This window comes from Manihot esculenta, chromosome 2 (assembly GCF_001659605.2).
Source record: "Manihot esculenta cultivar AM560-2 chromosome 2, M.esculenta_v8, whole genome shotgun sequence".
In the NCBI taxonomy this organism is placed as follows: Eukaryota; Viridiplantae; Streptophyta; class Magnoliopsida; order Malpighiales; family Euphorbiaceae; genus Manihot; species Manihot esculenta.
In genome coordinates, this window is record NC_035162.2 from 4,732,766 (window position 1) to 4,747,948 (window position 15,183).

At 35.9% G+C, this 15,183-nt stretch overlaps 2 protein-coding genes across 3 annotated transcripts; one reads left to right on the forward strand and one right to left on the reverse strand.

The window, feature by feature from the left end:
• Window positions 1-28: 28 nt before the first annotated feature.
• Window positions 29-9,647, forward strand: LOC110609326 (DNA-directed RNA polymerase 2B, chloroplastic/mitochondrial). 2 transcript variants are annotated; one of them, XM_021748831.2, is made up of 19 exons: window positions 30-1,171; window positions 2,383-2,595; window positions 2,686-2,819; window positions 2,901-2,967; window positions 3,570-3,628; window positions 3,903-4,020; window positions 4,192-4,305; window positions 4,422-4,553; window positions 4,640-5,056; window positions 6,036-6,086; window positions 6,364-6,434; window positions 6,546-6,630; window positions 6,772-6,924; window positions 7,016-7,090; window positions 7,206-7,295; window positions 7,399-7,446; window positions 8,073-8,187; window positions 8,272-8,375; window positions 8,780-9,647. In XM_021748831.2, exons 1-19 carry the CDS (start codon window positions 236-238, stop codon window positions 8,888-8,890), a joined length of 3,093 nt encoding a protein of 1,030 aa, XP_021604523.1. In that variant the 5' UTR covers window positions 30-235; the 3' UTR covers window positions 8,891-9,647. The 2 variants fall into 2 exon arrangements, 1 of the variants encoding a protein (XP_021604523.1); XR_006349976.1 differs by lacking the exon at window positions 8,073-8,187 and having other exon boundaries at window positions 29-1,171; window positions 8,780-8,919.
• Window positions 9,648-10,331: 684 nt separating this feature from the next.
• On the reverse strand, window positions 10,332-14,568 carry LOC110609067 (amino acid transporter AVT6A). The gene is made up of 6 exons (XM_021748390.2): window positions 13,735-14,568; window positions 13,130-13,639; window positions 12,797-12,949; window positions 12,332-12,535; window positions 11,446-11,911; window positions 10,332-10,795 (listed from the first exon to the last, which is right to left on the reverse strand). Exons 2-6 carry the CDS (start codon window positions 13,551-13,553, stop codon window positions 10,657-10,659), a joined length of 1,386 nt encoding a protein of 461 aa, XP_021604082.1. The 5' UTR covers window positions 13,554-13,639; window positions 13,735-14,568; the 3' UTR covers window positions 10,332-10,656.
• Between the last annotated feature and the right edge of the window lie 615 nt (window positions 14,569-15,183).

Consider the following 15,183-nt stretch of genomic DNA (forward strand, 5'->3'; position numbering starts at 1 on the left):
GCGGACAGGGCAACTGCGCAAGCCGCAAAGTGATACTAAACAGAAACAGACGATTAGCAAGCTGCTAAGCCCCAAGAAGGTTTAAGCAGGGTTTTAAGGCGGCTACTACTTCTCACTCTCTATGAATCTAATTCCTTTCTCAATTTTTTTTCATCAAATCGTGTGCTTTAATCTCTCTGTCTCTTCGATTTTTCGCTAGTTTATTCACGTCGTTCAAAAATTTGACATTAATTTGATGTCCAGTGCCAAGCACCCGTTAATTTCTACCAAAAACTTCGATCATTTCATTCTCTTTGATACAAAATCGGAAATACACTCTTTAAACCCACCAAAAATATCCACTATTATGTGGAGAAACGCAGCTAAACAAGCCATTTCAAAAACCCGAACAAAATCCCTCAGTTCCCATTCATTTTCACACACTCATAGCTTTATAGGCCTCTTCCAGGAATCCACTTTCCCCGATAAATTCAAAGTGTATCCACAAAATGTCTCAAATTCTCAAATGGGCTTTCGCCGACTTGGTGGAATTCTGACACATGAAGACTACATGGGCAAAACCAGTTTTGGGTTCCTGAGGAATAGCGCTAATACTAAAGTTTCTATGTATAATGGGTATTTGTGCGCTGGGTTCTGCCCCAGAGGGTATGTAAATGTAGCTGAGGCTGTCTCATCGTCAACAGATGTTGAAGAGGACGTCTCTGTGGTTGAAGAAGTGCAAGAATTATTACAGGAAATGAGGAGAGAAGAAAGGAGAGGGAAAGAATATATGAAAAAAAAGGAACGCGGAATGAGTTCGAGAAAGTATCATATGTTGAGGAAACGGCAGGTCAAGGTCGAGACTGAAGCTTGGGAACAGGCAGCTAAAGAGTATAAGGAGCTTTTAATGGACATGTGTGAACAGAAGTTGGCTCCAAATTTACCTTACATGAAGTCTTTGTTTCTTGGTTGGTTTGAGCCTCTAAGGGATGCGATCGCAAAAGAGCAAGAGTTGATTAGAGAGGGAAAGAATAAGGCGGCTTATGCTCCATATTTTGATCTGTTGCCAGCTGATATGATGGCTGTTATTACAATGCATAAGCTGGTGGGGCTGGTAATGACGGGTGGGGGACATGGATGTGCATTGGTTGTGGCTGCTGCTTGTAAAATTGGCGACGCTATTGATCAGGAGGTAAGTTGTTTTAATTAGTCATCCTGCTGTCTGTTTGGATTCGAAGTGCACTTTTATCATAGACTTTATCATAGACTTTTGTTTTCAGATGTAGAAACTAGTCTGTTTGGTATTTTGGTTTTTCAAATTTGTAAATGACGCCTTAAAGGTTTGAAATTAGGTATAGAAAATTATAAAAGCGTACATATTCAGTAAGCCAAGGGAAAGGGGAAACAGATTCTTTGATGTTGCAGCTGGTAACCTCCATAGAATAGAGGTTATTGGACTTGGATAAATGGCAAAGTTATCTCCTGCAATAGCGTAATAAACTCATTCGTGGAACTTAGATGTTGAAGCCATAGTGATGTGAGATAAATTAGAGTCTCTGTGAATTTCATAAATCAGGGATCTGCAGTTGAAGAAGCCTTGATTTCAAAGAACTGAGGGTCCGAATTATGGCATTTCTCAATCTCTCCTTGAGTTGAGGATTTGTGTCATCTTATAGAATATCACAAAAAATATAACTTGGTGAGAGCTTGTTTTGCTTGAGACCTGGATATCGATGGCTACAAAACTTAGTAGTTGATTTTTGGTCCCTGCATCTTTATAGTTTCCTGTTGTCAAGTTACCGTAGGATCTTTTGGTCCTGTATGTGGTCTAAATCTTCTGTTGGTTAGGCCATTAAATGCAGTTATGGAAAAAAGTATCGTGTAACAGGCGCCAAAATTCAAATATTTTGTCACTATTTATCAGTTTTTATGGCATTAACCTCAGCTGGCTGTCAGCTTTCATTCCAGAACTGGCCATTTTTTACATTACGTGCATAGTAGGCTTAAAGAACTGGAATTTTTCAAAATTTCTTTTATGGAAAAAAAATCTTTGATGAGCATTAGAAACTTTTATCACTGTGTATTCATGCTTTAGTAATTCCCTGCTGGATGCAACAATGCGTCTCCTATATATTTATATTTGCACTTGTGCCTCCCTGATACTGGAGAAAAAAAATCTCAAAATTTTGTAATCATTTAGAAATGGACATGTGCAGAAAACTCAAAATATAGTCCCTTATCCTCATATGAGGTTGGACCTTCTCATTTGTTCCCAGCAAACTGAGAATAAGTACACAAGGATGCTAATCATAGACCACGTGTTGTACCCACTACACCCGCAGCCCTCGTTCATTTTTTCTTGGAAATTAGTATGGATATGTAACTATTTCTGGAATGGATCAGGTCAGAATACACAGGTTCTTGGAGAAAACCAAAAAGAAAAGAGCCAAGAGGGAGGAACATCAGGAAGATGAATCCAATGACATGGCGAAGAAGCAGGAGAATCTAAGAAAAATGGTTACTGATTTGATTAAGAAACAAAAGTTGCCTGCAGTGAGGAAGATAGTGAAGGGGCATGATGATTCAAAACCCTGGAGCCAGGATACTAAGGCTAAGGTTAATCACTGGGACAGTTAACTTCCCCCCCCCCCCCTGCGCCCTACTCCTATGAAAATTTGATCTGTTCTTTGTCTTTGCATATTTCAGGTGGGGTGCCGTTTGATTGAATTGCTAATACAAACAGCATATATACAGCCTCCTGCTAATCAGTCAGCTGATGATCCACCTGATATTCATCCTGCATTTGTTCACACAAGCAGAACTTTGAAACATGAAAATAAGTGGGTTGTTCCTATCATTTGATGGGCTTGTTTTATATTTATCCGCATCAAATAAGTGCTTATGGGCCTTTCTTTGAACAGGGTTTATGGCAGAAGATATGGTGTCATCCAGTGTGACCCACTAGTTCTGAAAGGCCTTGAGATAACTGTTCGTAATCCTGTCATTCTTCTATGGAAACTTATTCTATACTTTCGTCAATCTAATGATGTTGAACTTGTATGCTGGTGGTTTGTAGGCCATTTCTGGTGTCTAAACTGATAAATAGTAGTCCTGAGATTATGCGAAACCATAATATGGCATCTGTTTTGTGATAAGAAACAATTTATCCTTGAGCTTTCATTATATTAGTAAACTAGCCATTTGTTAAATTCATCATTAATCAATCATAAGTGAAGAAATCAACCCAAATCTAGAGGACTAATTGTTACAAATATTAAAAATACAGAGTTAAGTATTATAAAAGGGAATGTAATGGACTAAACTGTTGCATTCTAATAGCAAAGTTTAAGAAAAGAGCTATTTTGTTGACAAAATGAATGAAGTCACAGGGATTAAAATAATTTCTTATTAGACAACAGGGATTAAGTTGTGGCTTTAGAGACAAGATTGTAAATTACCCAATAGTTTTTAGAAGATTAAAGGGCTGGACTAAATAAGATTGTTCATTTCTTTTTCTAATGGTACCTCTGAAACTGAAGTTTTTCCTCCTTTTCTGCAAGGAGCTATAAAACTATTGTTTTTCTGCACAGGCAAGACACATGGTAATCCCTTATATGCCAATGTTGGTGCCACCGCTAAAGTGGGAAGGGTATGTCATATTCTATTTAATATTCTTTTTGCTGTTAATTTTATTTTAGTTTCAATAATTTAAACAGAATGCTATTCAGTGGAATCAGAGCAGGGTGGTTAAAATGGAGAAGTGTGGCTTCAGTTCTATTTAGTAATCCTTATTAGGCCAATTTGTAAATTTTTATAAAATTGTCACTAGACTAGCAATGCTTTGCTTTAGTGAACATGAGTAAATGGCTTGTTAAGATTTATTTTTCATTGTCTCATCAACTATGTTTTGGTATCTTCTGCAGTTATGACAAAGGAGCACACTTGTTCTTGCCATCCTATGTCATGCGCACACATGGTGCTAGACAACAACGTGAGGCAGTTAAGAGGACATCTAGAGGGCAACTACAACCAGTTTTTGAGGTTTGTATATAATAGATTATGGGATGCTGATTTGGAACTGTTTAATATTTGATTTGAGCTACCTGTGATACTATCAATTGAGAAGTGCATATCAGCTTTTTATGCTTGGTATTAAATTTCATTAGATTTCCAAAAAGAGATGATATAGTCATTTTTGAGTTAATTGTCCAGGCTCTGGATACACTTGGAAGGACAAAATGGCGAATAAATAAGAGGATACTTAGTATTGTGGATAGGATATGGAATAGTGGAGGCCGACTTGCTGATTTGGTAGATCGAAGTGATGTGAGTTTCTTTTATTGGTTTTTCAATAATATTGTTATAACACTATTTGATTTCATCATTGTTCTCGAATGTGTGATTAGAGATGAACCAATGATGATCAAACTTCCTGATTTCAGGTTCCTTTGCCAGAAAAGCCAGATACTGAAGATGAAGCATTGCTGAGGAAATGGAAGTGGAAAATCAAATCTGTGAAAAAGGAGAACAAGGAGAGGCACTCTCAGCGTTGTGACACTGAACTAAAACTTGCTGTAAGCTCCATTCACTCAAGTGAGAGTATTTTTTTTTCTTTCGAATTTCCATATAGGTTTAAGCCAAACTTCTCGACTGAATTCAGGTAGCACGCAAAATGAAGGATGAAGAAGGTTTTTATTATCCACACAATCTTGACTTTCGAGGGCGTGCATATCCTATGCACCCATACTTGAACCATCTTGGTTCAGATTTGTGTCGGGGCATTCTGGAGTTTGCTGAGGGACGCCCCCTTGGAAAGTCTGGCTTACAGTGGCTGAAGATACACCTTGCAAATCTATTTGCTGGTGGTGTGGACAAGTTGTCATATGATGGTCGAATAACTTTCACTGAGAATCACTTGGATGATATATTTGATTCTGCAGATAGGCCACTTGAGGGAAAGCGTTGGTGGTTACATGCAGAAGATCCATTTCAGTGCTTGGCAGTATGCATTGATCTCGCAGAAGCTCTGAGAAGTTCCTCTCCAGAAACATTTATTTCACATATTCCCATTCATCAGGTAATTTCTCCAAAATGCATCAGAATGTGTCTATGTGAACTCCTCACGAACTTCTGTTGATGGATTATAAATTGTCCTACTGGGTTAGTGACAAGTTTTACTTGTGTGTTAGCAAGGGATCAAGAAGAGAGCAGTATTAAGCACAAGAAATAAATAAAAAAAAGAAACTCCTTGCTCTCCCTTTATACTGTAAACTAAACAAAATACTAGAGGTTCATTAATGTTGATTAACATTATGCAACTGGAAACCGTTTACAGGTTTGTGGTTTCTTATAATTTGTTATTTATCGTTTTTCCTGTTCTTTTGAAAGATGATTTGCCATCTTTCTTGTTGCTTTCTTGTGTTTATGAAAGACATTTCTGTTCATTACATTGACCTCTATCATCAGTTGCCATTGTGACTAACATTTAAATCATCAATGTGATTTTCTTTCAACCATGACCATCAAATCCTGTTAGGTTGCTCCATAACTTTCTTAACAGTGCATCTAGCCAGTGCCACCAAAACAAACCCGACTATATGTTCCCTTTCCATATTCATTATCTTGCCAAGACCAATATGAATCAAGATTGTGGTTAGTTATGCCTGTTCACCAAACCAAAACTTAACTGGAGAGAGAGATAGAGGTAAAAATACCTGGTTTTCTTTTTTCTTTTATTTAATTAACTGAAGGGAAAAAGTTTAAGACTGCAATACCAAAGTTACTCTGAACTTGGTTTTATTTGGTTTGGTCTAGTGGAAGCTGGGTTTTGTTATCGTGAGTCTCATGTCCAGTGATTTCCACGCCACAGTTACTTGGGTGGTCAACATAAACTCTCATGTTGCATTACTTGCTCTCTCCTCTTTCTTCTTTTTCTTTTTCTTCTCAATGTTCTGCTTGTCCTTCAAATACATTTACTTGGTCAATGCTGGTACTGGTATTGTAATATCTTTTCACAACTGATGCAGAGATATTCTTTCTGCTTATCATTTCTGTAGGATGGTTCCTGCAATGGCCTCCAACACTATGCTGCACTTGGAAGGGACAAGGTGATGACCATACCCAGAGTTGAAAGCAATATTTAATTTTTTTTGCTTTACTTCATGATGATTTCTGATATCTAAAGCCTTTTTTCCATAACGTTTATATATATACATGTTTTCTCTTTTATAAATGCACTGGCTTAATGCTAGTCTTTATTGAATTTGGTTACCATTTCAAAGATTACTTTAAGCTTTTCTTTTTTTTTTTTTTTTAAATTGTTGAAAGTGTGTATGTCTACTTTGAATTGTTCTGCATTTTGATTCCATGGAAAATTTTCTGCAGTTGGGAGCATCTTCTGTTAATCTTGTTGCTGGAGAGAAGCCTGCAGATGTATACTCAGGAATAGCTGCTAGGTAAGTTGGTTTCTTGTGTTACAGACCTATTGTAGAAGAGATTTGAGCATGACAGTGATAGAAGTTGTCTGCAAAATAGTATAGTGATGGAATTGCAATTTTGTGATGTAGAGTGCTTGATATCATGAGGAGGGATGCACAGAAAGATCCAGCAGTTTTTCCTGATGCATTGCATGCAAGGACATTAATTAATCAGGTTCTACAAACTTCCTTTCTAGATTATAATGATCAGAAGTTAGCTGGTTTTAGTTGGCCAAAGAGCATTTTATTTTTTTGCCTAGTGGGGAATTCTCTATTCGTTCAAACTAATATCTGCAGGTGGTTGCGTGTCTTTCAGGTTGATAGGAAATTGGTGAAGCAGACAGTGATGACATCTGTATATGGTGTCACTTATATTGGTGCGAGAGATCAAATCAAGAGGAGGTTGAAAGAACGTGGTCTTATTGCAGATGAAGCAGAGATCTTTCGTTCCTCTTGTTATGCTGCAAAGGTAGAAAGAAAGTATTAATAGTGATCAGCTTCACTTCACAAAAATCAGGCAAATGCTTCATTAATATTATTGTGTTTTAATGATTGAGCAGGTGACTTTAACTGCATTAGGGGAGATGTTTCAAGCTGCGCGAAGTATCATGAGCTGGCTTGGTGAATGTGCAAAGGCATGTTTCTCTCAAATATATGTAGAAATTTTCCATAGAATGTTTCTTTTATTTAATTTTCTATTTTTCTTGTTATGACTATTGAGTATTGACCAAATTACATGACCATTACCAGCTTATTGCATCTGAAAATGAGACTGTGAGGTGGACAACTCCACTTGGACTTCCTGTTGTGCAACCTTATCGTAAATTAGGAAGGCATCTTGTGAGTTTGTAAAAAATTTATAGAGCATTCTACGTGATTAATTATTACATTCATATTAATTATGTGGCCATTTTAACTTATTTAATTACTTGTAAAATTGCAGATCAGAACTTCACTACAGATCTTAACACTGCAACAGGAAACTGAAAAGGTATCCAATTTCTTTAGTTGTCTTTTATACTATTGTCATTTGCCAACCTGCAATCAGGGATCAACCTTGCGCATAACATAAAGATCTGAAAAGTCTAGGATAGCTGTTTTATGTTGGAAAAGGTTGTCCTAGAAACTCATCATCTAACCATCCTATGTATGTCTACATTGGATGTTTTTCAATTATCCAAAGCAGCTTTGGGTTGGGTGGGGAATGGACTTGCAAAAGATAGATGGTTACGGTTGATGTGTCAGTTTGCAGCTACAGAAAGGTTTTGGGTTTTGCACATTTGCAAGCAGGATTTGTTGATCCCTCTTGCCCACAAGTTAAATGAACCTCTACGAAAGTAGAAATCTGGATTTCTTTTGGCTCTGAGAACCCAGTTTGGAGTTTAGTAAGAGGCATATTACAAAATTCTTGAAATGGTCTGTAGTCCTGTCCATTTCTCAAAGTAAAATGTGAAACAGATGTGTGCATTCTGTAGAATAAATCTTAGGCAAGTTATAATTTAAGAAAAATGTTAGGCCTATAGTAATTGGATCTCTGACCAAAATTTTGAAAAGAAGGGAGAAATAAGTAGAACCTCTGGGTTTCAAGTCTCAAGTTTGATAGTGCTATGGTTGCAGGTTATGGTCAAGAGGCAGCGAACAGCTTTCCCACCAAATTTTGTTCACTCCCTTGACGGTTCTCATATGATGATGACTGCAGTTGCATGCAAAAATGCGGGCCTAAACTTTGCAGGTCCTTTTATTGTGGGCTTTCCTCTCATTTGCTTTCTTATTTCTAGTTTTGATTTCTTTGTCGTATAATGCTTTTTGACTGCAGGAGTTCATGATTCATATTGGACGCATGCCTGTGATGTGGATGAAATGAACAGGATACTCAGGGAAAAGTTTGTTGAGCTTTATGAAAAGCCAATACTGGAGAGTGTAAGTGTCAGCACTACTGAATTTTTCAATAGGTTGGAAAGATAAAGGAACCCAGCCGATGCTGGGGATCATAATATATTTTGTACGAGGCAAGCCCATTTCAAGTTTATGTTATTAAAATTTTCAGTTAACCAGCTTTAAGTGATCAATTTTAATTGGCTTTTCAAGTTTGATAATGTCTCAAGCAATTGTGGTTCCTTGGCATTGGAAGTAGGAAGAAGGGAAAAAAATAGTTGATGTTCATTGGAAAAGACCCGAGTCTTAATTCAGCTGTTTTTTGAGAATCTTTTTTTTTTAAGAAAAAAGTTCCCGCATACTTGAATTTCAGTGTAAAGTTGCATTAAATCAAGTTTGCATTACTGCTTTATTTTGTCTCTTATACTCGTGTGTTGTTTTTTGAACAGTTGTTGGAGAGCTTTGAGCAATCTTTTCCAACATTATCCTTTCCCTCTTTACCTGAACGAGGAGACTTTGATCTTCGGGAAGTGTTGGAATCACCTTATTTCTTCAACTGATCCATTGCGGGGGCTTTTCTTTATGTTGCATTACCATGACTCGATTTTTGTAGGTGTCAGCCTGTTTCCCCATGTGAGCATGATAGGAAAGCCCTCAATCTGACAAGAATTTCATGGTAGAGACCAGCTCTGTACGACATTCTCAAAGATCTCCAGTGAGTTGTACTGGAAAAAAAGGGAAAAAATCTCCGGTAGCTATGATCTCTACTTCATTCGATCATTCATGAAGCACCTCTGAGTGACGTTAGCAAACATGAGATTTTAGTTCTGGAGTTGTAAGTTATCAGTACAAGCTTCTCTGGAGCTGAATCAGCAAGTATACATATGGATGAAAGGAATAGGAGCTGAGAAATGTACAGAAACGGGGCATGAGGTCTCAATAGAGGAAGTATAAAAAACCAATATGAAATGTAGTCGACTGTCGTTGTTGCATTAGACGTGGTGAACGTCTGGATACCTCAGAGCAAACCCTCATACAGCAGTGTCACGTTAGATAACCTCACCACAACATCTGCATATTTTCCTTGAATCGTGGAAGTAGATGGTCCTTGTGTAATAGTTGTGAAGCACACTTCTGTGAGAAACTGTGAATCAGCTTTCTGGCTGTACAGAAGTTAAGCAAAGCCCCGGAAGGCAAGAGAACTCACTGAAATTAATTATTGATCTGAAATTAATTATTCATTCTCCTTCAGAAGCTTATTTTGTGTGCATAGCCAATTGCTTTTCTCTATTGAAATACATACTTCAAACTACTATCTCTTTTTAAGGCTTGTCTTGTACGTTAGGAACCGAAAGGAAAACCAATTCACAGGAAAGCCAAAATGGAAGAAGTGGGGTTAATGATAACATTCTAATATAAGAAAAGAAGTGGACGTCTAAGAAGTAATAATCTTTTTTTTTTGTTAGTTCAAGTTTAAAAAAGATGTATCAATAGAGAGGTTTTCACTTCTGGGAACAAAAATTTCAGAAGCAATCATAAATATCTTATCAATTCAAAAAAAAATCTAAATTATATTTTAAAAATTTTTCTCAAATGCAATTATATTGTCAGGTTTTGTAGAGAACTTAGATACATTTGATGAGAATTTGATATTGTCAGGTTTTGTAGAGAACTTAGATACATTTGATGAGAATTTGATGAGAATTAAAAGGTTGATATTAGCTATTATACTCTTCGCTTATATCGTAAATTGAATTTAAAAACACAAAAATAAATTTTTTTATAAGAGCAATGGATTCAAAACATATAAATATGAATTTCATATCATTTTTTTTATGAAAGAACTCATAAAACTCGCGTTTACGTATTTTACGTTCACAACAGAGTCTAAATAAGTTTTTTTTCCGAACGGAGTCTAAATAAGTTTTTTTACCTGACACAATACTCTAACACAATACTTTGAAGCGAAGTAGAAAGAAAATTTGCAAAACTACAAACGAATGAAAGATGCAATGCAAAAATATTTACATATAAATATATTTCACTTCTATAGTGTCATTCTGATCCAGACAGAAAAAACCCAAAACAAAGCAAGCACAAACCAGTACAAGGATGCAAACGGTAGGAGGTCCAGAAGAGTTTATACATTTCTGTCTCTAGCAAAGCGAGTTTTCACATTTATCCGAGTGCTCATCTTATTCAACTTCTAAACACCTAGAGGACTCGAAATTTGATGTCACTAAAAAAAATAGTCTGCCAATCGAGGTCTCTTAGCTAAAAGATGACCAACTCTTGCTTCATTCAGTATGGAATAACACTTGAGAGATCATGCACGAGGTGAAGAATTCTTTTTAATCAAGGCATAGGCATCACTGTATATGGCCACCAAATTTGAGAACACAGCAAGCCCAATCATGAAAACACATAAGATCTTGTCCTTCTTTGTTGCTATATTGTGGCGATCCCTGCAATGCAAAGGTAAAACATTTATTGTTCATCAGCTAATCAGGATTATAAAACTGTGATGGTGATGATTCAGATCTAATAGAAATCGTTGATCTTGCTACAACGACATATTAGTAAATTTTTATTATTAATAACCAGCGTGACAGATATTTCCAAATGTAAGGGCATTTCTTTATGTGAAAATGTAAAGATAAGCTCAATCACAAAGATCAACTCCCCAAAACCATTTTTTTTTTATTACTAACACAACTGCACCAGAGTCTGCCAATGATATGTGTAGTCAGCCAATAGATAGCAACTTAATTCTTGGCACAGCGATTTAAGGAAGCATTAGAAGTCTTCAAAAACTAAACATGCAAGGGCACTTCTCTATATGACAATTTAAATGCAGTGGGGCAGCTAGTCCATTATTTTCTATCCTATAATTAACTTATTTCACTTCACATGAAATACAAGCAAATTTGTGACTCTTATTTCACAATGTATAAGTCCCAATTTTTTATAGGTCACAAGCAACCTAAAAACCTAGCCAAAATGGTCTTTCTGCAAAGTACAACATGCAAATTCAAATCCAGCATTAAAGCAAATATTTTAAGAAAAAGGACAAAAGCTGAACTTCCATATTCAAGCAATTGAGTTGTAAAAGTACCTAAGAGTGATGGAAGCGGGAAAAATGAACCCAAGACAAACTGCAGCAGTTGCTCCAGTGAATTGGAAAGCATCCCAGATGCTTGGAATGAAATTAGCACCCAAGAAGATTAGAGCAATTAGTCCAATGGTAATTGATGCAAATCTCCCATTTTCCTGATAAAGAGGCCGTGCTGAGGGAAATAGGAGGCCATCCAAGTTAAGGCGCAAGGGATAGAAGACAATTGGGAACACAAGCATGAGATGAGCAGCATAACTAATGCGAACAGCATCGTTAAGCAGGGAACTGTAAGGAATGCCAAGGTCAGTATCAAAGTTTGCAAGGACATCATCAAGAGTTCCATCACCAAATAGAAGGAATCCAAAAATGCTCGTCATTATGTACACAGTTGAGCATAGAGCAAGTGAAGATCGCACAACTGCCTTTATCTGTGTGGAGTCCTCAAGTTCATTGTCTATGCTGTGAACTGCAATTGAAGCACAGGGAAGGATCAATAGTTTTCAGTTAAACGCTCCCAATTTTAAAGGTCAAACAGACAACACTAATTTGAAATTCTAACCCAATTATCAAGTAAAATATTATCATTTAATTCTAATGAAGGATTTTGCAAACCAACATTCAAATAGATTTAAGTGTAAAATAATACAATTTCCTGACTAAAGACATTACAATCAGAATACTTTTGGAAATGAAATGCTAGTAACAAATATGAAACCTAGGTTATGAGGAAACGTAAAATGAGTCAACATTGTGACTACTAGTTTTGTTATTTATCATAAACAGAAGGCATCAATACATTGCTAGTGCTATCTGAATATTAACCATGCCATCCCACTTAGGCTGATTGTCAAATTTAGGAAGACAAGAAATTCAGTTAATTGCATACCATTGTAGTGGCAGATATATGCAGTGACAAGAACAGGCACTACGGTGAAGAGCTTCCAGAATGATGTCAAATCTGTAATATCAGGTAGCAATCTGGGCATCATTATGCTTCCATTGATCAACTTGACAGTAGTGATTCCCACAGTAATGACAAGAAATACTACTGCTAGAGCAACTGATAAGGCAGATGTAAAGCTTAAAGAATCTGCAAACACAAAATGGAACGCATGATCAATCTCCATATTGCATTAGTAATTACAAGTTCTATTAGAACTAAATTGCGGGAAAGAACATGAACTCCAGTCAATGTGCCAAAAAAAATTATTAATAATAAGTTAATAGCAAAGGGGGTCTCCAACTCAAATCTACATACAAGAAGTAATCCCAAACTGTCAGCATAATATCAACTCGTACAAAGACCAAAAAGCAAGTAACACATCAAATTCCAATAAGGCACGATACTTACCAATTCGCTTAAAGCAAGCAAGCGGAGAAAATATAGCAAGTGTTGTGATGAGAAGTATAAGGAATCGTCCAGTCCACCAGTGTTCTCCAAACCATCCTTCAAGCACACCAGCATGGTGAACTCCACTTGAAGATGTTCCAGACAGCACATCACCTTCAAATAAGCAAACACAAAAACGTTGAACAATTTCAGTACCCTCCACATTAAAAATTACTTTCACCAGAGTATATATTCAAGGGGAGAAAAATAAATCAAACACGTCTTATACATGAGCGACACACACATACAAACCCAAATAGTTTAAGTGGCAAATACAGCAGAATGAAGGCATACCTATGATAATCATGTACACAATGAGTACTCCAATATTGTTGATTAAAACAGCAACTTGCAACAATATTCTCCCATACTTCCCAAAGGCATCACCCATAAGTCCTCCATATGAAGAATTCTTCCCTGCCCTACTAAACCTAAGCAACAGATCAATTGAAGCCTCTGTTAAGAAAGCCATAAAGATGATCATAGCAACCCCAAGGCCAAGGCCCAAGACTTTCATGGTAGCAGGCAGTGCCATGATTCCAGCACCAACTATGGTTGTTGATAAATTGAACACTGCTCCAGTAAAGGAAGCTCCATCAAACTCATCAAAACCAGCATCCTCCTCTTGCCTTTTGGGCAATAAGGGATCATTCTCATTAACTGGTTTGCTCTTCCTCGACTTCCTATCCTCCTTTGGAACTTGATTTCCAATTGTCATCCTTTTAATGTCCTGAAAACTTCTCCAAAATCCAAATACCGATTTGAAAGTTTATACAAAATCTACAAAGCAACTAACTTCCTTTTCTGCACAACCAGAATATCTTTCAATTAACTTCACAATTCTACAAGAATTAAGTTGGAAGATGAAACTCAAATATAATAGAATAAATAGTACTAACCTGGAAAGTCGGATAGAATCCAAACTCGAGCTCTTTAACTTTGTTTTTTTCCCCCTGTAATGAGCTTCTTAGCAGCAAAGAGGAACCTTTTCCTTACCCTTTTTTTTTTAAACTATTAAATGGGAATCTTATCAAATTCTGAGAAATGAGTTGATATACAATCCAGATAAGAAGCCTAAACAATAAGCATATAAATCAACTAAATCTTCAACAGAGACAATTGATCACAAATAATTTACAACCAAACAGAAAACAGAGAGAGAGAGAAAGAGAAAGAGAGATTTAAGGCTAAAGCGAAGAAAAATCAAACCCAAGTCCGCCAATATTTGTGTTTGGGACCCAATAAAGTACAATCGCCAAACCGATCAATTGCGTAGACAAATCTAAGTAATTGAAGACCCAGTTAATGAGAAATGAAGATTGAGAAAAAAGATGAAGAATTGGCAAAAACCCAAGAACCAGGAACAAATAGAAGTAGCACACAACTCAAGAGAGCCGTCAATTGTTGACGTTTAGCTTATAATTTATAACCAACCAGAAGAAAAAGGACCACACGCAACGACAGAGTCCTAGAGTAGATAGGTTCGTATGGACGGTGAACTGAGTCTGACACAAACAAACTGACCAAAATGGCGAAGAACTGTGAAATTCATTCCCAAATAAATGACGGCCACAGAGACCCGGCGGAATTACTATTTGGTCGGTGGTTTGAAAGAAAATTAAGATTTTTTTTTAAATAAAAAATAGTTGTCTTTAAAATAATGATTCTATTTAAATGGAAACTATATTTTTTATTTAAGCAACGACAACCTATGATGAGTTCTCCATGATTTTTTCTTTTAATAACTTTCCTACATTAACCTTTTATTCTGTTTTTTTTAATAAAAATATCATTAACTAAACATGGTTAACAAAGAGAAATTGCGTAGGAAATATTATTTTTCCTTTCTTTCATTCCATGTTAATTTTGAGGAAAAATATTTTAATTTAATTAGAAATCTTATGAATTTTTCTTTTTATTTTATATCCAAATAAAATTTTTAAAAATTAAATACTAGTTATATAATTTTCTCTGTTAAGAGAAGAGATTTAATATTTATCTTATACCTTTTTTAAATAAAAATTAAAAAATTAAAAATTAAATTCTCTTATATTTATTTAGATAAACTTATTATGAGACGAAATAAAAATTAAAAAAATTAAAATTTTTTAAATTTATTTAAATATACATACTCTCAAATTAAATTTTTGAATGTATTTTACGCATACAATTAACCCCTATTATTGTGGCCACCGATACAAGTTTAACAAAGGCAAAAGGTGACTAATCATGTAAGTGTATCTAAAAACATTTGGTTGTGGTGGCCAACTAGGCAACGTTAATATCATCTTTTAGACTCCAATTTGCCCATCCTATTCATGAAAATTGTTTTATTTCTAATAAGTTAG